The 23,258-nt window shown below is 41.2% G+C and overlaps 1 protein-coding gene across 1 annotated transcript in view; it reads left to right on the top strand.

The window, feature by feature from the left end:
- The window catches only part of IPCEF1 (interaction protein for cytohesin exchange factors 1), a 57,497-nt gene that overhangs the window by 14,771 nt on the left and 19,468 nt on the right, over positions 1–23,258 (top strand). Inside the window, exons 5-8 of the mRNA XM_065401444.1 lie at positions 7,078–7,151; positions 9,619–9,690; positions 12,146–12,207; positions 16,298–16,389. Coding sequence (XP_065257516.1) covers positions 7,078–7,151; positions 9,619–9,690; positions 12,146–12,207; positions 16,298–16,389 — 300 coding nt within the window. The remainder of the gene's footprint in view (positions 1–7,077; positions 7,152–9,618; positions 9,691–12,145; positions 12,208–16,297; positions 16,390–23,258) is intronic.

The following is a 23,258-nucleotide window of genomic DNA, read 5'->3' as shown; positions in this document are numbered from 1 at the left end:
TCTAGTAAGGCTGGAGAAATATCAGAATCCACATTTATATTTTCTCAAGTTTTAGGGTGGGTATTCTCCACCATCCCCAGTGGATTGCATGCTCTTGATTAAATCTATCCTAGGGCCTCAGAAGCTCTGGAACTCTTTGTAGGTCTGGCTATTGTGCTCAAACCTTGAGTCTTCCATAGAAGAGGGAATGGGGAACGAATGCATTCACGTCTCACCAGCAGTGTACCAGAAGACAGCAGCTGGGAAATCTCAACAGGAACAGTTTCAGAGTTGTGACCTGAATAAAAAAGGAAGCACCTTGGGAGAAGGAAACTGAGAAGGATCTGATGGGGTTGAAAGGTGTGAATGAGAATTGATTTGGGAGTAAGTGGGGCAATCTTAATAAGTTAGTCTGATAAGCTCCAAAATGTCTGAATGCGTATCCAGACTGAACTCCAGACATCTTTGAGAGTCACTGTTTGCTAGTCTCTAGTTCCCTCTTTTTGTTGCTATTCTGTACAGATGGATGCTTCTAAACTGAACATTTAGAAAGGACATCATCAGGTTCTGTCTTCCCCAAGCAGTTTTAGTTCTAGTCTGGAGCATTCATACTGAAACCTTGTGAGTGGGGCGTTACTTCTGCATGGAAGGAAAAAAATGAACATAAATAATTCTGGTGCTAAACTCCTGTTTCATCTCATGTCTGTCTCACATGTGCACCTGTGATTCATTGGAAAGTGGGAGACTAATCAACTGTTTGTTGTGTATCTCTAGGATTACTTGTGTGACTTTCAGTGGATGGACAAAAATTGCAAGTTCCCTTCTATAGCAATGCACTTGTTCAAAGTCTTGATCTCTAACACTGTTTCATGAGGAATCAGCTTAGAAAAATCTTCTGATGAGTACAATAAAAGGGGGTTCAGGGGATGATGGACTCAATATTTATACTTAAGTCTTGCTCTAACTAATTGTGTTTAAACTGTGCTCATCAGACCCCTTGGCACTGTCAAAAAGTCATTGCCTTCTGCTGACTGTTCAACTATGAGGTTCCTTGCAGGCCTGGATAAACATTACAAAAATTATCCACAACTGGCAATCTTAGGATTTATCAGAGAAGCAGAGCATTGAGTAGACATGGAGGTTGAACTTCTCACTCATGCCTACAAATGGTCCCCCCCCCAGCCACAACTGAAGCACGCTGATGAGGCCACAGAAACCAGTTTGTGCTGTCAGTGTTCTGCTGTTCTGTGGATGAAGTGACAACTTCAATCTCCAGCGCTATCAATTTCGCACCTTTCCCCCCGATTGCTTATGTTCTCTTAAAAGTTAAAACTAAATTGTGACCTGGGATAGCCCTCACTGGAAATGCCAAGGGCAGGGCAGGCTGCAAAAGAGAGAGCAGATACTCCCAAAACTGGTGGATAACACTGAAGTTAAACTCCCCAACCAGTCACAAACTATGCTTCTGATTCCCCACACCGGTTATCAAGAAGCAAAAAAGAAATCACACAATCTTCTTTATTGCATTCCAGTTCTCTGGCTCCCAGCCAGCACCTAGGTCCAGTACAGTGAGAAGTTATTTTAAAAAATGTTCTTCTGACTCCTAAGGGTCAGTCACATTACCAGGTCAATATAGGTTTGGATCTTACCCAAAATACCACGCTGCCAGCCAATCTTTTAGTGTCTAAAACTAAAGGTTTATTATAAAGAAAAAACAAGAAGAGAGATGTTAAATGGTAAAACAGTCACATACGTAGAAAGACTTCAAAGTCCATATATCACGTTCCAATACTGATTGGTGTGTTTGCTGGCTTGAAAGTCCCTCTGGAACACATCCAGAGCTTGGATGGGTCGTTCAGTCCTTTGTTCAGAGCTTCAGTTTGTAGCAAAGTCCCTCCAGAGGTAAGAAGCAGGATTGAAGACAAAATGGAGAAGATGCAGCTGCCTTTTATAGTCTTTTGCCATGCGGCCTGTGCTTCCTTTGTCCCAAACGCAAGCTGCCCAGCACATGGCTTGGAAACTTTAGAGATCTGTCCATAGGCGTGTCCCTGCAGGCCTTGCTGAGTCACAAGGTGTATCTGCCTTCTCTTAATGGGTCAATCGTATAGCTGATGGTCCTTAATGTGCCATCAAGCAGGCTAGGCACTGCTGAAACTGTCTGGGGGTGTCACCCAGAAGCATAGCACAAGTTTTGAAATACAGACATACATACATATCTGTAACCCATAATACAAAGGTGATACAAACATAAACAAGATTATCATATTTGGCAAATTATAACATTTTTTTCAGATATTTTACAGGGCATATCTGGCACAACTCATTGCAATTTTACAATATTGATATTCATAATATCCTCAAGTATCCCCCAGATTCCATACAGTATCACATAAATAACATGTAAAAAATAAAGATAAGAATCCAAAACTGTAGACGAGGGTATACAACCTATTAAAGTAAATGGTAAAGTGGCTTAGTATCTTTCACTGGGATCCTGTGTTTTGTGTCTATCACAAATATAGTTGGTTGAAATCTTTTGAATGAAAAGGGGGTTTTTTGGTTAAAATTGGTCCGTTTTTAAAAAAAGTTTTCAAAAAAGTTGGCATCAGTGAGCCAGTTTTTGTGTTTTGCGATAAATCTGGAGACATTTTTAATCAAAATACTTTTCAAGATTTTTATAGATATTTTTTGTTTGCCTAAAACTGAAATGATTAATAATAAATTTCTTTAAAATCGCAAAACATTAAAATTAAAAAACAAATGGGTTTATTTCAAACCCATTGAAATGAATATTATACATTTAAACGGGTATTATATTACTGTTTAACAGTGCAATTAATTGCAATCATTTTTGTAATCTCGCAATTAATTGTGATTATTTTTTTAAATCGTTTGACAGCTTAAAAATTTTGAAATTTTTCACAAACCAACTATAGTCACTGACTTTTCAGCAAGATGGCTGCTTCCAATACTAGGGTCTAACACACCAATGATAATTAAAAAAAAAAAAATGCACGTCCCAGTTTATTCATGATGACACATCTTGATTTGTGAACTTTCAAACTATTGGGCAGTTTTCCTTTATACCTAGGGCAACCCATCTTAAAACCACAATGTAACAGTTTGTTCTCACTTTTTGAACATCCTGCTGTAAAGGTAGATCAGAGTTCTTTTAATTTGAATCCTTCATGGCCATCTTGAGATATTACAACAAGATCCTAGAGAAGCTTGACCATATCCTTATGAAATTAATAATGGTACATTTAAAATCATGTTAGAAAATAATTCTTGAGACAAATGATAATGGCTTATGACTTTCACAGAATTTTCAGCTTTTAAAATGCCATTCCATTCCAAAAAATTACGATAAAAATGGCACCTTTACTTCACGTATCTGCTCCCTGTGCTTATTTAGAATCCTATTTGTTGATTTCTGTGACAACAATAAGATTTTACTGGTTTTTACGCATGCTAATATTGTGGAGCCAACACAGCTATCACAACTCTGTTCTCAGTTATACCTGCTGCATGTCTTGAGATTGCAGTGAAGATACCAGGTCTAGTTTATAGAGCTGTCAATTTAAAACAGAAACAAAACAAAACAAAGCAAAAACAGAAACAAAAAAAATACAAAGCAAACAACAACAACAAACAAACAACCCCCCCCCTCGCCAACCCAACAATAGCATGTCCAACTTGCAAATGAATCAAATATGATGTGGAAATTATGAAATCACAATGAACATGGAACCCTAAAATGCACTTACACTTTGATCCTGAAAAGTGCTGAGCACTGTTGTTCCACTCCAGCAAAGCATTTAAGCACCTACTTAACGTTAAGAACATGAATAGTCGTGTGTCTTCAGTTGGACTGAATCACATGCTTAGTTGAAGCACCTGTGTTTAAGTGCACTGTTGTATTGAGGCTGTAAGTATCCATCTTCCTAAATGACTGAGGGGAAAGATTCCCTTTAAAACTGAGTGGCCCACAGTGGAATGAAAAGTGTAACCTGAAAAATCCCAAAATGAGACTTACAGCTATATACTACACTTGTTTATAGAGATGCGCCCTCTGTAGATGAATGAAAAGGGCTAGGACCTGGATTCATAAATTCATACATTTTTAAGGTGGGGGGGAAGGGTGTTTCCATTAGATCATCTTGTCTGAGCTCCTGTATACCACAGGCCATAGAATTTCACCCAGTTCTCCCCATGTTGAGCCCAGTAACTTGTTTGACTGAAGCATAATAAGTGTTTGGCTATCCATCTGGATTTGAAGATATCAAGCGATAGAGAATGTGCCACTTCCCTTGGTAGCTGATTACAATGGTTAATCATCCTCACTGTTAAAAAAAACAACAGTGCCTTATTTCTAATTTGTATTTAGCTGGCTTCAACTTCCAGTCACTGGTTTTTGTTATACCTTTCTCTGCTAGATTAAAGAGTCTAATACCTGGTATATCATGCCTGTGAAGGTACTTACACACTGTAATCAAATCATCTCTAAATCTTCTTTTTGATAAAATAAACAGATTGAGCTTTAAATCTCTTGCTGTCAGGCATTTTGTCCAGCCCTCGATTCATTTTTGGCTCTTCTCTGAACCCTCTCCAATTTTTCAACATCCTTTAAAAATGGTAAAACGTGTATTAGGATGACTCTGAATGCTTTGGATTTGCATTCATTTTCAGTAATGGCAAACTTTACCACCAAGTAGTATCTTGTTGATCCCTCAAGGAAGATATAAAAAACATATACTATGGTAATGTGTACTCTTCTTCTTCTTCTTCTATAAATGAAGATATATATTATGTGCTGCCAAAGAGCCACCTGGTGTTGCAAAGTTCATTGGTTCTTTAAATTTCAGTTCGTTGGTGTGTGGGTAGGGCTGGCGGTGGGGGGTATAAGGGAGGTTCCTTTTTTAAAAGATCATCTTAATCTCAATTTCTAAAATTGTATAGCTAGATTGGGGGTGGATGGAGTGGAGAAACCAGCATGGTGGGTGTACCTTTCCAGTCCAATGGTGCATTTAATAACAGCTGTTTCAATGATATGCTAGGCACCACATGGAGCACTTGTCTGTGTTGGCATTTGTTTTTGTAAGCTTGTACTGGGAAGAGAAATGTAGATGTAGTCTGTTTACTGTACTTAGCTCAGGAGGTAACCAGGCTTTCGGTACTCTAACCCTGCATAACTTGTTCTCTTCCCTTAGTACCATCAGTAGCCAAACCTTGGAAGGCACTTTCCTGGAATTCCTCTTTCTCTTATGGGCTTTCCTTTACTTTTCCATTCATTTACTGTAGCTGCTGCTAGACTGAAAGCATTAGTTCAGGGTGTTGTTTATCCTATTTTAAATATGATGCGATTTTAGTAAAATTCTCTCCTACGCTTTATTTTTCCTTTTTTTAAAAACTTCTGATCTCCAGCTTGCTATTAATTTAACTTAATTACATTTCAACATGTGAAACGTAAAAGAAAGCCTAACCCAGTCTCTCGGCACCCTTGACAGATAATTAAAATTATAATCCAGAGAAGACAAAAAACAACAGTAGCAAACCAACAACATTTCTCACTGCAGAAGAAGCCAGTCCACAAAACTGCAATTTCCTCACCTCCTATGATTAACCTCATTGCTTCCTCTGCACTTAATTTCTCAATCAATGTCTTCAGTCGCTCTAGTTTAAATCTTTGACGTATAAAAATGTGAGACTATTCTTGGCTAATATCCTCCTTTTTATAGTCTCTTCAAATTCACACACAAACCATGTAGTTTGAGATGCTGTCAGTCTTCTGCATCTCTGCTCCAGCTGAATTATCCCTGCTCTTTGAAATATCTGTAGATAGCTCAGCTGCTTTTCACAGTGTACGTTTTCAGAATTATAATGTGGTAGGGTTGAGGGGGAGGGACAAAAACGAGTAGTTCAGGAATTAATATTTCAAATATTTTTTGAAAGAACACATCCATATTTTCCCCACACATACAGATGCAGGTTCTTATTGGTCTGCATCACTGCCATTCATAGGAGGGGAAGGGTTCAGGTCTATAGTGATTGAGCAGGATGCACAGGTGAATGAAGACAGATATGGGGATGGATTTCAGCAGCAGGCTGCAACTTTATTAACTCAAATCTGGGGAGGGGCGCTTTGTCCGTCCTTCCTCAGTACCCCTGTGTTTCACATACCAGGCATTTAACCGGGTCCAGGATGAGCACTTCTAAAAATTCCACCTGTAAATGCTTAATTAACTAATTATACCTGCAAATCAGATATTTAGATGTCTAAATTGCACTGGCAATGTTGTGGGTGAATAAAGGAAGCCTGGGAAAGCTGGCCCTTTATTTTAGCAAGGTGTACTAAGCAGTGTTGTACTGAATGTCAAACCAGCTCAAGTGCTTACCGCCTCTGAGTCTCTAATGGCCATATCTGAAAAGAGGATATGGTCCTCACTCCTACTGACCTATATTGACATTAATCTTCACCTCAAATGAGAAGAGGCTTCTGTTTTTTGGAGCTGAAGGTTAAGAGTTCAGTTTCCCATGCTGTATATATGAGGTTTGGCTGATGACTTTGTTCATGTACAGCAGTATCTGCATGTGATCACTGATCATTACAAAGGGAGCTGCATTCCCCTAGTGCCTCCTCTAGTTTAGTCCTGTTCAGACCTGAGGCTAAATTTTGCTTTTGGAGCTTGTATCCATAGCTGACCCTACGGACCAGGGTGTGACTTTGAGTCAGTGCATGGTTGGTCCAGAGGGGGGAGTAATCTTCCCTAACCCTATACTAGGTGCAGATTCCATTCCCTGCTGTGCCAGTTCACCTGTGCTGCTTGGTTCTTGGGGGTGTGGAGCAAAAGCTATGCCCACACCCTGCTCACGTGCACAGGAGGCGGAGTAGTGGCACCGCCATCACAATGAGATAGGCAACCCATGCAGGGTTTCTGATTCCCCAACACACAGTCACATAAAAGTCAGTCCTATCTGGCTCCTTGCAGTAGAAATGTATATGCACGGAATAAAAGGTTGTCGGGAATTAATGTAACCTTGGTCAGCAGTGTCCCCCACTGGAGCCTGGGTTAATGCCGGTGACGTATTTTGTTGCAGGCTGAGAAAGCTGAAGGATTCATCAACCTGCCAGACTTCACTGTGGACCGAGCGAGTGAATGCAAGAAAAAGTAGTAAGTTTGTCACTCAGCCCCACGCTTGGCTGAATAAAGCTTTTACACGCCAAAAGCTACATTTGAATTTGGTGGAGGTCAATGAAAAGGGATGGAGATCAGAAATGTCATGAATAGACTATCTGAAGAACTTCTGAGTTTCTTACTTTCACCATGACTGGGCTTAACTTTTGCGCAAAGAATAGCTAGTTTTGTATGTTTGACATTGCCTGGAAAATTATTCTTATTATTATTTTTACTTTATTTTGTTTTGTTTTATTTTCCTGATAAGCCTTTTGCTCACTACGCCTCCTGTGTATTGCCGCCCTATCTGGACTGAGCAGCTAGCCTTCCCTGGAGAACCCTGGCATGGGATTTATGCAGTTTTAGGAGTTGTGGAAAGTGAATTTGGTGCACCCTTGTAAAGATAAAATCTATGGTATGCAGAGTCATAATACTCTATTAAACAACAAATATGTCTTTATGCCAAGGGCTTTGGTTTTTAATCTATAAAACACTACATGGTTTTATCCTGGCTTTTAAGAGAATGCCTTCCTCCCTATGCTCTATCCCCACATTTTTCTTGAGGCACGCTTGCTGGCAGGCCTGTTACTTGAATTCTTGAGGAACAGAGGCAAAATGAGTATGAGAGTCTATGGCTCCAGAGTTCCCTGTTGGTTTCTCAGAGCCCTTGTTTGCTGAGCCACATAACACACAGCAAGTGTTGACTGTTGCCTTTGGCATCAATGGACCATTTGCAATGTTAAGCATGATAGATAGTGTTTGCAAATGAGGGGCTCTAGGTGCCTAAGGTTAGGGGCTCAAGTATGAAATGTTCAATTGTAAGTCACAGGGTGTGGTTACATTCACTGACTGGATGAGTGAAACTCTTAGAATGAGGATTCCTCTGTGAATACTCTTATTTGCAAATTCAATGTTTGCTTTCTGTGGATATTCTCCAATTAATTTCCAACGGGTTGTTTCAGTGATCATTTCGGACAGAAATTGGTTTGGTAGAATATTTGCAATAAAACACAAAAAGGCTGCAAACAGTCAATGAATTCATCTAAAAATTGGAATGAATGTTACCAGAAACTTTTGAAGTATTCTCCCAGTTCTAATTATCACATATGGGGGACCTGCTATGATCTTATTTTCAAAATGCAGAAATTAGCATAATTTGCTTTATTATTTAAATTATGTGAGAACAATAATCTCCTTTCTAGAGTTTGGTGCATATAATTAGAATGCTACCTAATAACATGTAGGAAGAAGGGCATATAAAGTTGTGCCCTTTTAAAAATGGTGAGATGTCTTAAATGAAAAAATCATAGGTATTTTGAGAAAAGGTGCCCCATGATCTGCTTAGGCTTCCTGAAATCCTCTAGTTATCAACAGAACAGAGATAAAATTGGCTGTAGAAATGTACATTTCTTCTGTTTTAACTTACCAGTGTGTTTCAACTAGCTAGTTCAGTTTCCATTGCTGTATAGTTCTTCATTGTAGCTGCCACTTATTGACACAGTTGATGATGGGTGTTTATGTGGATACTTGCCTGCAGTATTTGGACTGAGTTCAATTCATTTTATATAAGCCACCAAACAACTATCGAATGGAATCAACTTTCAATGCAGTCCTGTGGGCAGATTCCAGTCCCATTGGCCCTCCAGTCCTTCACTAGAAGGCAACTTTATTGCTTTTCTGAAACAGGCTGATTTTCTTTTTCGGGGGCAACAGAACAGAGGTGAATTGAGATGGATTCTTGGTATGTGAGCATCCAGAATTGGAAACTTTTTTCTTTAGCCGGCACATCTTTCTTGTGATACTTTAGCGCTTATTCCCAAGCATGTTGGTTTGTTAGAGGGCAGCTAATATCATTATAACATTTATTTTCACAAGTACACCTCAACCTTGATATAACGCGACCCGATATAACACGAATTTGGATATAACGCGGTAAAGCAGTGCTCCGGGTGGGCGGGGCTGCGCACTTCGGTGGATCAAAGCAAGTTCAATATAACGTGGTTTCACCTGTAACGCGGTAAGATTTTTTGGCTCCCGAGGACAGCGTTATATCGAGGTAGAGGTGTATCTTTTTTACTCCCTTCTCTTCACCAAAAGGGTGTACAAATCAGGAGGCCATATAATGACGCTAATAGACTAGAAATATGTTAGTAGTTTTTTTTCTTCTGAAAATGTCCTTTCAGTACTGGAACGCCTCTTATCTATTTCAACCCAATGTTCTTTGTATCTTTGCTAAAATGACAGACCTATAAAATTCCAAAAATGGCACAGAATTTTGAGGAAAGAAATACATTTCTTGATGGATAACTTGGTCTGCATTAATAGAATGGGGTGTACAAAGGTGTTATGCTTTGGATAATTTGCTCACACAATTTCATTGTTTTTTCCTACCTAAATTAACTTTTCCTCTGTGTGTGTGTGTGTGTGTGTGTGTGCGCATTGTTGTTGTTGTTTTTTCTTGAAGTGCTATTAAGGTCAGCCACCCACAGATCAAGACATTTTATTTTGCAGCAGAGAATGTGGAGGAAATGAATAGGTAAGTAACAGCAACTGAATATCTCTATCCTTGCCCACCATCTTAGAACCATTGCTTTGTTTGCATGTTGGTTCTTTACTTATCAAGTAGTAGTTGTGATTCAAGAGTATGTGATTGTTGTGATTCAAGAGTGCTGTTTTTGTTTTTCTTGCTGATGCAGTGGTTATCTTCCAGGTAAATGTAAGATAAAACACCCTGCTCTAGTGGTGGCTGTTTAAAAACATGCCAATTTAATTAAGATATTATGGAGTGGAAATATTTGCTCCATAGGTAAGGTTAAGTTAGGATCCCATTATAAGGCCAATTTTCAATAAGTCCGCCAATGTTTCATAAAAATAAATCAATGTTCCTAAAGTTCTCATAAATCAGCAAATCCACAAAGATTAACTCTGACCCTTGAATTTAGGCCTTTAAAATATGGCATGTATTGTAAATTATGAATTGTCTGACAAATTTTAATGTACATTATATAATACAAACTGAAATTTCTTATACAACCTTTCAGAGTAAGGTACGGTACGATAGGGCATACAGTAATTTAATATTGGCCTTGATTTTTTAAGCCATAATGAAATTTACTTAACAACTGCAGTTTGCAGAAAATCTTTCTTGAGGATTGAGTGAGATACCCCTGCATAGGGTCAGAGTTAATCTTTGTGGATTTGCTGATTTATGAGAACTTAATTTCTCAGTGTTGTATTAATACTAATGTTTTCCATGGAAATGTATTATAAACAAAAGTCACACATGCATAAAACTAGAGTGAGCGGTATCTGCCTTCTTGGTCCCAGTCCTGAAACTGTTTACACTTGCCCCACTGAACTCGTTGGGACTATTCATTTGTGTAAAGTTACTCATGTACATAAATGTTTATAGGAGTAGGACCTTTGTTTGTAACTCTTGTAGGCATCCATCCATTAAACCACTAATGGGTTTATTCAGGGAGTAGTTTGCTTCATTTATTTAGTACATGTGCTAGAAGATGAACTCTTTGCAGCAGTCATGCAAACATAAAAAGCAAACGAATGTTGGATAGCAGATAGCTGCCTGCATTTAACAATGTGCACCTTACACTCCTACATGATGGCAACCTTTTAAATCTGGATTTTTTTGGACCTATCCGTTCTGTTTGAAATACTAAGATTTCTTTTTTACTTTCATTTCTATTAATCTTCATTGAGTAAGGTCAAGGTCCTTAATAAACTGGAGCCAAAATTCATTCTTCACTTTTACAGGAATGACAACCCGTAAGCTTTAGTTGTTATGCACATCTATACTTCATACAGTGATCAGGAGGAGGTGGGACTAAGGACCCAATCCTACTCCTACTGAAGTTATTGGCAAATTTCCCAGTGGCCTCAATGGTGAACAAGATGAGACACTATGTCATCTAATTGTTGAATAATTAGTTTCCAGAGGTCCACTAGACCTACAGATTAGTCTGAAGAGGGGGTGAATGAGCACATAGTATCTTGCACACTATAGCACCTTACAGCTCAAAGGATCCAAACGATTTATCAATTGAAAAGATACACAAACTATAACCAGCTGTCACTTCATGCACTAAGAAAACACAGCCCTCTAGGGAAGGAGGGAAACGCAGCGGCTGTTAATAGCATGCAGCAACGCTACCTAACAGTTTAGAACAGGAAGTGAAGAATGCTATATAAAACTGAAGGGTACATTTAGGAAGGCAGAACATAACTTACACAATTCTAAATTTGGTCAGGAAGCCTGAGTTAAAGGACCTATTCTTACAAAGTATGCCATGATCTGATCAGAGCGCAAGATTGTGTAACTGTGAGGAATAAATAATTTGTTACAGTATCTTAAATAATTAAGTCACTGGTTCAGATACCCATGTATGGAAGCAGTTTAAAAATAGAGGGATTTCTAAATAGCCTTATAAACTGTTCCTTAGCCTGTGAGGTGAGGAGTACATATCTCCTTGGGGGGTGCTTGAATGCTCCTCAACTCCCTTTGTAATCAATGGGAGTAGGGGTATTCAGCACCTTTTAAGGAGAGTCTGCACTACAGGGGGGCTCACCTTGAGCTGTGCTGCTGTAGCGCTGTGGTGTATAGACACTTGCTACAGCGACAGAAGGGGTTATTTGATTGCTGTAGTAAATCCACCTCTCCAAAAGGCAGTGGGTAGGATGATAGAAGAATTCTTCCATCAACATAGTGGTGTCTACACTGGATCTTATGTCATCTTAACTACATTGTAGAGGGCATAAAATTTTTCACAGCCCTGAGTGATGTAGATTAGCCAACCTAACTTGGTAGTGTAGACCTGCTCTGATTCCCACAGGAAGTTTAAACTGAGGATGAAAGAAAAGAACTGGTGGTGATAATAAAAGATAGGAAGATCACTGTATCTGAAGATTGTCAGAGGTGTTGCAGAGTAGAATACACATATCCCTAAACATGTGCTTGCTTTCTGTTTATAACATAGGTGGCTAAATAAACTGGGGCTAGCTGTAATTCCTCAGGCATCCAATGGAAAGAATGAAGAAGGTATGTTCACATCACAGTTTTTGCATGGAAAGATTTCATTTTTTTTACACAGTGAGATTTTTGCTACAATGAATTTCATATCAACGCTGTTCTTTTTAAACTTTCAGTTTGTGGCTCATCAGCTGTTGCATGTTTCACTAGCACCAAAAACCCAGTTGTGCCCTGAAATATCTGATTTCTATATCAACCAAGGCACAACAATTAACCGTCTGACAACTGTGGAATTTATGATTTAAAAGAGTTTCCATTATTTATTCATTAATACAGTACTATATGTGTAGATGGTGCTTTAGAGACATAAAATGGCAGGTCCCTGCACCCAAGAAGTTTACAGCCTAAATGGTTCACTCTATTTGTGTTTATGAGCACCAGAGAACTCTGATACAATCATCTCTTTAGGCCAGGGGTGGAGAACCTACGGCCTGTGGGCTGGATCTGGCCTGTTGCTTAATTTCATCCGGCTCATGCCAAGTCTTGGTGCTGCAGGCCTGAAGCCCTGAACCTCGGCGCCCCCCCGTGGGGCTGGAGCTGTGAGCGCTGGCTTGCCCCACTGTGGGCAGGAAGCCCTGAGGCTCCACACCTCACTGCGGGGCTGTGTGTGGCCCATGATTGATTTTTTATGTGGGTCAATGGCCCGTGCATAGGTGCCAAGTTTCTCATTTGTTGGGGGTGCTCTCCCTGGCTCCACCCAGGCCCTGTCCCCACTTCACCCCTTCCCCCACGGCCCCACCCCTGCCCTGCTTCTTCCCACCCTCGCTCCACCCCTGCCCTGCCTCTTACCCGCCTCTTCCCGCCCCTTCCCTGCCCAGTTCCGCCCCCTCCCCCGAGCACTCCGCCCTTGCTCCTCTCCTCTTCCCCCCCAGAGCCTCCTGATGCTGCAAAACAGCTGATCCGCAGTAGGCACTGGGAGGGAGGGGAGGTGCTGATCGGCGGGGCCCACCAGCAGGCAGGAGGCGCTGGGGGAGGGGGAGGTTCTGGTAGGGAGGCTGCCGGTGGATGCTCTGCACCCACCATTTTTTTCTCGTCGGTACTCCAGCCCCGGAGCACCCACAGAGTTGGCGCCTATGGGCCCATGATAGAAAAAAGGTTAACCACCCCTGCTTTAGGCCCTCTGCTACCTCTGTGAATGGGGACGTAGCTCGTACATAGGACTCATTCATACAGTGCTAGTGTTAACTTTGCTGAGCTTGCTTAGTGCCATATGGAGTGGTATTACAAGCTGTTTGTGCTGATAGAAATCACTGGTGATGATAACTTGAGGTGCCTGGAGAATCAGGATACTTTGTTTTGACTGGGATACAGTGTATTTCCCCTTCCTTCTCTTTAACAGAAACCTCTATTCACTGGTCCACTAACTTTCTCCAGAAACTTGCCATTTGTGGATACGTTCCCTAGTGCCTCTTCATCCCCTCACCCAGGTGTTAGAGCAGAGCGGTTTGGGGCAAGTGGAGGGCACGTTGCTACACTGAATCTTAGGTCTCATAGCAGGGAACCCAGTCTGATAATTTTACCAGAGGAGGGAAGGGGTCCAGCTTTTCTTGAGCTGTTTAGACAAGCAGCAGAATGGCTGATTGAAAGATGATGACAATAATTTAACTGGCAACCTATCAATATTATGGATACAAATAGGAACTTAAAAATGAAAGTTCCAGGAAGTACAGTATGCTGGTTGTGTTTGGAGAAACAGCTGAAGCAAGAGAAGAGTTAGGAAAATAAGAAGCAATTAAAATTAGGAAAGTCAACTGAGCTTAATGGGAACTATGTAAGCAGACGAGAGAGCTCCTGTCCTGAGAAACTCTACCCAGCTAACCTCTGCAGCAGGTGACCAAGTTACCAGCACTTCATCATCAGAACAAACATAACATTGTCAAGTATTGTCCAAACTTTTTAAAGCTGACACGCCGCACTGCTATTTTCAGGAAAATGTACCCGTCCCCATCTCCTGCCCTGTACTCCTGATGTGTGTGTTGTTAAAGGCCTATCCATCTTCCTCCCATTTTGGGAAAATGCTGACATAGCCTAAGGACATGCTACAGTTTCCAGCACCGTAACTCTTTCCTGAGTGTCACACGACATAACTATTCAAGGAGCTCTTAGATTCCCACTCTTGGATTCTTGCTTTTTTGAGGGGAGAGTGAGGGGAATGGTTTCTGTGCATTTAGTCCCTCCTTCAATCCGTTTCCAATATCAGATATAGATTTTACTTTTCCGGTGTCATATGTGTGAATAAAAGAAAAGCCACAGAAAGAATATTTCATTTATTAATCAGTAGTTCCCTTGATTTCTTAAATGTTTCTACTTGCATAAAATTTCAATCTGTTATTCTAAACATGATTTTAAAATATGTAGCTGGGCAAAGTTTGCAATAAACAAAACCGTAGCTATGTTAAAAAAAAACTAAAATAATCCTCTAGTTCTGCCAATAATAAAATGAGAACATGTGAAAAACTACACAAAACCTGGCAAATCCCCTGAATGTCATTTCGTCAACATCTTTGTGACATCTTTCTTTTGCTTAAAATCTTCACGTCAATGCTTTTTGCAGACAGGTAAATTATTAGAACCAGAAAAGTGACACACACAGTTTTCCATATATAAAAGAAGGGAGACAAAAAAGTACAACCAATAATTTATCTGAAAGATATGATAATTGATTGTTACCAAATGGTGATGCTAATAAATAATACTTCACACTTGTATGGTGCCATGAAATCCAAGAACCACAAAATGCTTCATGAACATAAAAACAGAAACCTCACAAACACCCTGTAAGTTATGTCAAAGATAGTAAGGTGATATTGCTACTGCTGTTTAACAGCACATAGTAATATTGTGCAACAGGTTATAAGAGGAAGTGAAGAATACTGGTTCCAATTGAAACCACAGGGGCAGTGAGTACCTCAGTCTCCCAACACCCACTGATGCTGTCGTCATTACACTTTGCTTAACTGATTCTTGCTAACCACACGATGGCTCAGTTCAGATCAGATGTACAGGTACAGGGTATGTGCATACTCTGTCGCACATGGTATGTGGTACAGGAAAGCATTTAAACAGAATGAAGTCTCTCATATAAACACTTGCTCTGACTTTGAATCTGCAGTGCTGGTGGCTGCTGCTGAGGGATTTAATCCAGTGGAAGCAGTGTTTTCCAGTGACTATAGCAGGGCCCTGGGAGTTAGGACCAACAGCATGCTGATTTCCTTTGTCACCTTCTTTGTCATTTTAAGCTCTGTGTCTCAATTTCTTGGTCTGTAAAGGAGTATAACTGGATTAGAACCTATACCATGTTTGTGAATGCTTTGTTTGTTTAATCTAGTTGAAAAAAAAACCCTCCCAAGTGGCAGCAGTGAATACTTCCACTAACTCCCCTGCTATTTTCCTTTTGATTCATATTGTTGTCCCTCTGCTGAGCAGTAGCAGATGTTGGGGCCTTTCAGGTCTTTCTTGCTGGAGTTAAAAATAGTGAGGTGGAATCTGAGTGTATTCTTAGTGCAACTTGTTTATTTGACCCTATGTACATCAATCCTAGAATGAAGATGGTCACAAACAGTATTCAGGCAATTGCCCTCTTCCAGGAATCTTGGTCAAAACACCAGTGCCTCCTTCCCCGGGAGCAACTCTGCCCCAGGAATTGACACTAGATAGAGAGACTAAAGAAGGGAACAAACTTCCCTACTGCTTGCCACAACTTCCCCAAACTTGCAAAACTAACAACACAGCATTTCTTCAGACTGAAAACTGCTCACATGCAAAGAAAAGGAACTGGTAAAACTGTCTATGGCAGCGCCATCTGATGACTCCTGCCATAACGATAAAATTGGAATAAAAATACATTTCAAAACAAGTTGCCATAAAATAGCAATGAGGAGACATTGCTGTAGGAGACATTAAGACAATGGGTTTTGGCCTTCAGATCAAAATACATAGGACTGGAAGGGATCTCCTGGGTCATTGAGTGCAGTTCCCTTCAATCGGAGGCAACTCCATCATATAATTGAATCTAATCATATAATGATCTTCAACTGCTGAGCAGCTAGAAGGAATAAATGGGTGTTTATTTTTTTTTCATATTACTCTTTTTTCCTAGAATGCTATAGTGAGAGTGAACATGAAGATCCAGAAATAGCAGGAGAGACTCCACCCCCTCCGTACACAGAACAGCCACCTTCTCCTCATTTGGTATGTATTACAGTAATTAGCTTGTTTCCAGTTGCTAAACCGCTGGCACAAATGTCATCACACCCTCTTAGTAGGTGCATGTCTGACTAATAATTTACAATAAGGGCTGTAAGCATTTATTTAATCTGCCTGCGAAATATGAATGCACTTATTTTGCTGCACCCTTCCCCTCCCTCCTTTCCTTCCCCCCTTCCCAGTGACAGTGCACACTAGTATGTCAGCCTTCTCCATGACAGTGCACTGAGAATTGAACACATGGATGAAATGATTAATCTGCGTGACGAGCTAAACCAAAAGTGATCCTTTTAGAACGAAAGTTGGAGGGCGGAATGTATCTTTGAGGGAAGTGGTGGATTTCACACTGTGTATCAAACATCCTTCCAGGGCTGGTCCATAAAGACACTACCCTGCCCTCATTTAAATCCCTCCCAAAGAGTCTCTTCTTCTGTGATACTGAAAAGAATCTAACTGATAGTCACCCAACATATCAATTTTTATCTACTTATCTCATGAGTAAGCTTCTCATTAGCATGGAAGGAGGGGGTATGGTGTTGAGAGAAGGTCCTAAAAGCGTTGGAACTGAAGGAAGTGTGTGTGTGTGTGTGTGTGTGTGTGTGTGTGTGTGTGTGTGTGTGTGTGTGTGTGTGTGTGTGTGTGTGTGTGTGTGTGTGTGTGTGTGTGAGAGAGAGAGAGGTGAATGGAGGGAGGATGATGTTATGTGACAATGATAAAAAATCACTTTCTTCTAACATTGAACAGGCAAACGATTAGAAGAAGGAAAAAAGTACTATTACTAAAGCTAGGCTCAGTAGGCTGGCTGTCTCTTTCTTTCTGTTTCCCATAGAGCTTCTGTTTAGAATATTCCCCCGTTCCCTCCTGCCTGGCTTCTGTTATAGATTAAAGTAAACAGCTCCTGGATGAGGGGAAGGGAACATAAAAACAAAAATCAGTCAAATCAACACCTGCCATTAGTTACTTATCACCTTCCTTGCATTTGCAGCACATTGCCCCACTCCCTCATTTCTCTTTATCTTTTTAGACTCTTTAAGGGTTCTCTACACTGCAATTAAAAACTTGCATCTGGCCCAGGCCAGCTGACTTGGGCTTGCAAGGCTCAGGCTAAGGAGCTGTTTAATTGCAGTGTCAATGTTTGGGCTCAGTCTGGAGCATGAGCCCAAATGTTGACACTGCAACTAATGGCAGGTGTTGATTTGACTGATTTTTGTTTTTATGTTCCCTTCCCCTAAGCAAAAAGTCAAACCCTAAATACCTCCTCACCTATAGAAGTGGTTCTTCCTGAATATGTTGAGGCACATAGGTTAGTCAATGAAGCTTACACTGTAGTTGTGAGTACTGTTCTGTGGATAAAAAGAATCTGCCTGCAGGGATGTCTGTTTGGCACCCAGCACCAGAGCTAAATTTGCTTTTATAAAGTTAGGATTATGTGTCACCCGCTCACTTATTTCCCCTTTTGTTTCAGTCAGATAAATGAATCTGCACTTCCTCTCCTAAAACAGTTGTCAAATGTTAAACACTGTAAAACAACCCACCTGGCACTCCTGGAACATGTATTGTTCACTGGCATGTAAAATTCAAGATTTCTTTATTCACTGCACTAACTGAAAGTTAAATGTGGTCTAGTGGCTATAAATAGAGCAGAGAATGAGAACCTTAAAGACTCTGCTCAAAGATTTATTCTGGGTCAAAGGCTAGTAATGAATCAAGTATCTGGAATTTTATACTGCAGTGAATCATTGACTTAATAGTGCCAGCATAAAAGCAAATGGGTTGTTACAATACTTTGTAGCTGCCCTTCCCTCATGTTGATCTTGAGATTTTAATTGAATATCTCTGCATTTCTCCATAGGCGGGTTTAATCATACTATTTTAAATATTCTCTTTCTGCAAAGGCCATCACTGGGTATCTCCTTCCCATATGTTCTTCTGTTGTATGTTGTATGTGAAATCCACTGCATCAAGAGTCAGGCTGGCTTTAGGATTTTAGCAAGGTGGGGGAGTGGGAGGGGTGCAAGCAAGATGGATGTTGTGGGGACTCGCATTTCCTTGATCTCTCCCCTCATCAAGCTCCTCTTTTCTTTCTTCCACCCTCTTCCCCCTTTAGCTTTCATCTCCCCACCCCCACATCACCTTCCTGATAAAAACAAGCCTATTATCCACTAAGCAACCCAGTCTTTTTTTAGTTAGTCAGTAGGCAGTGCACTGATTGGCACTGGTCGTAGGGTGACCAGATGTCCTGATTTTATAGGGACAGTCCTGATTTTTGGGTCTTTTTCTTCTATAGGCTCCTATTACCCTCCGCCCCCATCCCAATTTTTCACACTTGCTGTCTGGTCACCCTAACTGGTTGGTCCTACCCACAGCTTTCTGGCTACTACTAGTCACGGCTAGCAGAGCACACTTAGACACCAGCAGACCTGATTTAATGTCATATCAAAGTCCTCTTTGGCCAAAATTTCATAAATTGCCAGAGGCAGCTGTTGGAGCAGCAGAGCCACTGGACAAATGAACAGCATGCCTCATACTGGGGTAATGCTTGGAATGGAGCAGCTGGTTTTGAGAAGGTATGTGAAGTAATGCTTTTGACGTGTGCCTTCAATATAGGATTTTTGTGCTATAAATCCCCCAAGTTTGCCAGACTTTGGATGCTATTGTATGAAAATCTGCTCTTTGGGACACACCCAAGGTTGGAATCCATACTCTAGTTACATACTTTCTAATTTTATTAGAAGTAACATTTATCTTAGGAACACAAACCAATGTCAAAAGTGATATACTTGGGAGCCTAATGGCTTGTCTACATTACCCACTGGATCGACGGGCAGTGATTGGTCCAGCGGGGGTTGATTTATCGCGTCTAGTCTAGACGCGATAAATCGACCACTGAGCGCTCTCCCGTCGACTCCGGTACTCCACCAGGGTGAGATACGCAGGCAGAGTCGACGGGACAGCGTCAGCCATCAACTTACTGCAGTGAAGGTAAGTAGGTCTAAGTATATCGACTTCTGCTACGTTATTCACGTAGCTGAAGTTGAGTAACTTAGATCAACACCCCCCCCCCCCCAGTGTAGACCAGGCCTTAATCTTTCTGACTTTCAATGACATTTAGGCCCCTAAGTGTCTATGTCACTTTTGAAAATGGGAATTATGCTTCTGAGGGTATGTCTACACAAGAGCTGGAAGGTGTAAAGTTGATGGAGCCAGCACGCTAGGAATTAGTGTAGCCCTGGCGGTGCTAACAGCAGGAGGAGCTAGCCACCCTGAGTATGAGCCCATCCAAGACCATAGGTACATACTTGGTCAGAGCTAGTGCAGGTATATCTCCTCAAGCTGTACTATATACTTCAAGCTTTAGAGTCACTTAGGCTCTCCTGAAAACCATGGCTTCTCAGGCAGGAAGGTCCACATGTGAGTGGATTTATTGCTCCCAAACAGCAGCTACCTTGAGATAATAGACTGCAGAGGTCCCAAGAGGACAGTTAATGTGTTTCATGTCAGTAATTTCTCTCTAAAAGAGGCCCTAAAGACTCATTTATCTCCAGTGGGATCCTTAGGATTGCCTTGGTCAAACATCTGCTTTTAAAAATGTCCCTAAAATGGAGATTTACTAGTATATGGAAGATTGCAATAGCTCCAAAGCAACCACTGTGGTAACTTAGGTAAATACTGGATAGCTTTAAAAAAATAAATTAATTAAAAAGAGAGAACTAGAAGAGTTTTTTCCTCTACCACCCCCGTCATCCTTTTTCTCTTTAATACAAAATGAAAAGAAAAAGAGTCCTTCACAAAGATGCAAAGTTCACATATCGTTAAGGCTTTCTTTTACATATGTAAATTCCAACATTTTCCTGTCCTGATTTTTGAGCTTTTAAAATCAGAACATTAACATCACATTGGCATTCATTTTTATGTTTTAGTTGTACTGCTTTGGGGAACAGATACTTGGCCAGTGTCTCTCCCTGACTTAAATTATAGGGAAGAGTAACCCTCCTGATTTGCTTATTGTCAGCTTTATTTCTTGGGATACCATGAGGAACTTCTGACTCTAGCAGATTAAATTTATGACAGTGTAAATAATTTAAATTCTGTAAGCAGCTGGGTTAGGCTCAAGAGCTCTGAAAAAACGTTTTTAATATAGTTACCAGAATGCAGCCAGTCAGTGCTATAAACAGGGTCCCAGGATTAGAACTGGATGAAATTTTTTGGATTGACCTTTTTTTATTAAAATATGCAGATGTGGGTTGGCCAAAGCATTTCACAAATTCTTGTTAAAGTCAGTGAATTGTTTCAGTCAAAACAAAAAAAGCAAATATTTTGGAAATGTCAAAATAAACCCTTTTGTCATTATCAGAATGGAACATTTCGGTGTTGCGGCTAGATTCAGAAAGGGATTTATTCACCATTCACAAAATTGGAGCTAGTGGTGGTGTCAGTACCCTCTTCATGCCCTGTAGTTATGCCCTCATGTGAGATATGGGAGAACGAGGTTCAAACCCCTACTCTACAGCCGGCACTGGAGCCTAGGCATCAGTCTTCCCATGTGAGCACCTGAACCACTGGGTTATAGAGTCATTCCTATTCTCTTTCTCTGGCCCAATGAATATTTTATACAAAGTGGAACAGTAGAGATGGAGAGAGACCCACTCCAGAATAGCCTAGTGGTTAAGTCACTCACCTGGGAAAGGGAAGGTCTGAGTTTCAAATATCTGCTCCAGAGAGGGGATTTCAACCTGTATCTCTCCCATGCCTGGGAAGTGCCCTAGCTACCAGGCTACTGGGTATAAGGGCACCCCCAGAGACGACCTGTGCCTGCCAATAGTGGGGGGACAGAGGAAGGGCAGCCAGTTTCAGCAGTGTTACTGAGCATGCTCAGTACAAGCCAAGGCGCAAGTGAGGGGGCACGTAAACCCCATGCATCGCCTCTTCCCCCCCCCACCTCCAGTTTTGTGAATCTAGCCCTTCATTTCCTTTTATTAAAAATACCCAAACAAAACATTTTGTTTGACATGAAATAAATTTTTTTCACCTTTTTTGATTCACTGAGAATTCTGAAAAATTTCAGTTTCTGTTCAACCCAAACTGATATTTTTTTTTCAATTTTTTCAGACCAACCAGTGACTGAAAAATCATAGCTCTACTCAGGATTTTTTTTTATCAGCACTCTTTGTCTTCTGCAAAAGATTAATAATTACACCCCAGGAAGAAACTGTGCTTCATTCCCCTCCCCCCCCCCCAACTTTAAAAGGAAATAGTGCATGTTACAGCAGCATTGAATTGCAAAAGCTTGCACAGCATAATATAAAATGTTGTATTTGGTTTTTAGATATGCTGTTAATCTATGGATCATTAGTGTATTGTTAATAGGTATATTAGACTGGCCCTAAGGATATGATTGTGTGTTATGTTTGTCATGCCTAGCCAGGAGGTTTCCCTAGCAACCCAACTTCAACATTTTTCAGTGCTCTCAGTTTAGATGTTCTCTCTTCTGATCATTACAGATATCTCTCCTATTTTAGGAACACAGTGTGACGTAGTTTGCTCCCTAGAGCGGCCCCTCCTGCTCGCCATCACATACATTAGCTCCCTCATCTGGCGCACCCTCTCCTGGTAGTGCCTCTCCTGTCCTTGTCTCCACTTGTAGACCCACCCCAGTCCAGGAACTGCAGCATCCTTTTTATGACTTAGCCCTCCAGCTGCATCACTATCCTTGTTTTTCCTCTTCCGGGAGGGGAAGCAACTCCCAGTTCTATAGTTCAGCCACTTCCCCCGTGGTGAGTGGGGAGGATCCAGGCCCACCCACTATTCTGGGTCCTGGCCCAGGGACCCTATAGATAGAAGCCTTCTGCTTAACTGCTCCGGCAATACTGCTTCAATTCCCTGAGCCACTTCCCCACAGTCCCAGCACCTTCTTCACCCTCTTCTCAGGGCCTACAGCTAGCATGTCCCGGCAGCCAGCCAGGAGCTCCCACTTGCTCCCCCGGTCCCTGACAGCAACTGTTCTGCTCAAAGTGCTACCTTCCTGCAGCCCACTAAGAATACAGTCCTCTCTCCTTGGGCTCCCTGCGGCAACTGAATGTCTCATGCCCTGCATCTCCCTTTATGTAAGCCCACTGGGCCCTGATTGGCTGCTCCGTGTGCAGCCTCCCTAGGCTGCTTTTAACCCCATCCTTTCTGGTGTGGGGTGAACACCCCATCCCACATAGGAATTGCCATACTGACTCAGTGCTGTGTCCCATTGAGTCTCTGACAGTGGTCAGTACCAAATGCTTCAGAGAAAGGTGTAAGAACCCCACAGTTGGCAGATGTGGGATAATATGCTTCCATTAATTTACTTTGCATTTATCAACATTCACTTTCATCCTTTATCATGTTGCCCATTCACCTATCGTGGTGAAGTCCCTTTGAAATTCCCCTGTCTTCTCTGGGTGTGGCTAACCTAAATAACTTTGTCCTCTGCAAATTTTGCTACCTCGCTGTTTCCCCCCCCTTGCCTTTTTTAGTTCGTTAATAAATATATTAAACACCACCATACCTAATACAGAACCTGAAGGCACCCCACTGTTGACCTTTTGCCATGATGGAAATTAACCATTTATTCTTACTCTTTGTTTTCAGTCTTAGGCAGTTTTTGAGTCATAACAATATTTTGCCTTTCACCCATGACTTCTTACTTTCTTAAATAGCTTCTTGTGAAGGACCTTGCCTGTTGTACCTCAGACCTAGTATACAATGGGGTTTTGACCTGATTTTTGCCATTAGTGGCCAGCTATGAGTATAGTTGCACTAGTGAAACTGCCTAGTGTAGACAAGGCCTGAGACACATGTAGGACAGACACCTGTAGTCACCAGAA

This window comes from Emys orbicularis, chromosome 3, assembly GCF_028017835.1.
Source record: "Emys orbicularis isolate rEmyOrb1 chromosome 3, rEmyOrb1.hap1, whole genome shotgun sequence".
NCBI lineage: Eukaryota > Metazoa > Chordata > Testudines > Emydidae > Emys > Emys orbicularis.
Note: the sequence above shows the minus strand (reverse complement) of the source record. Positions and strands in the feature narration are given on the sequence as shown.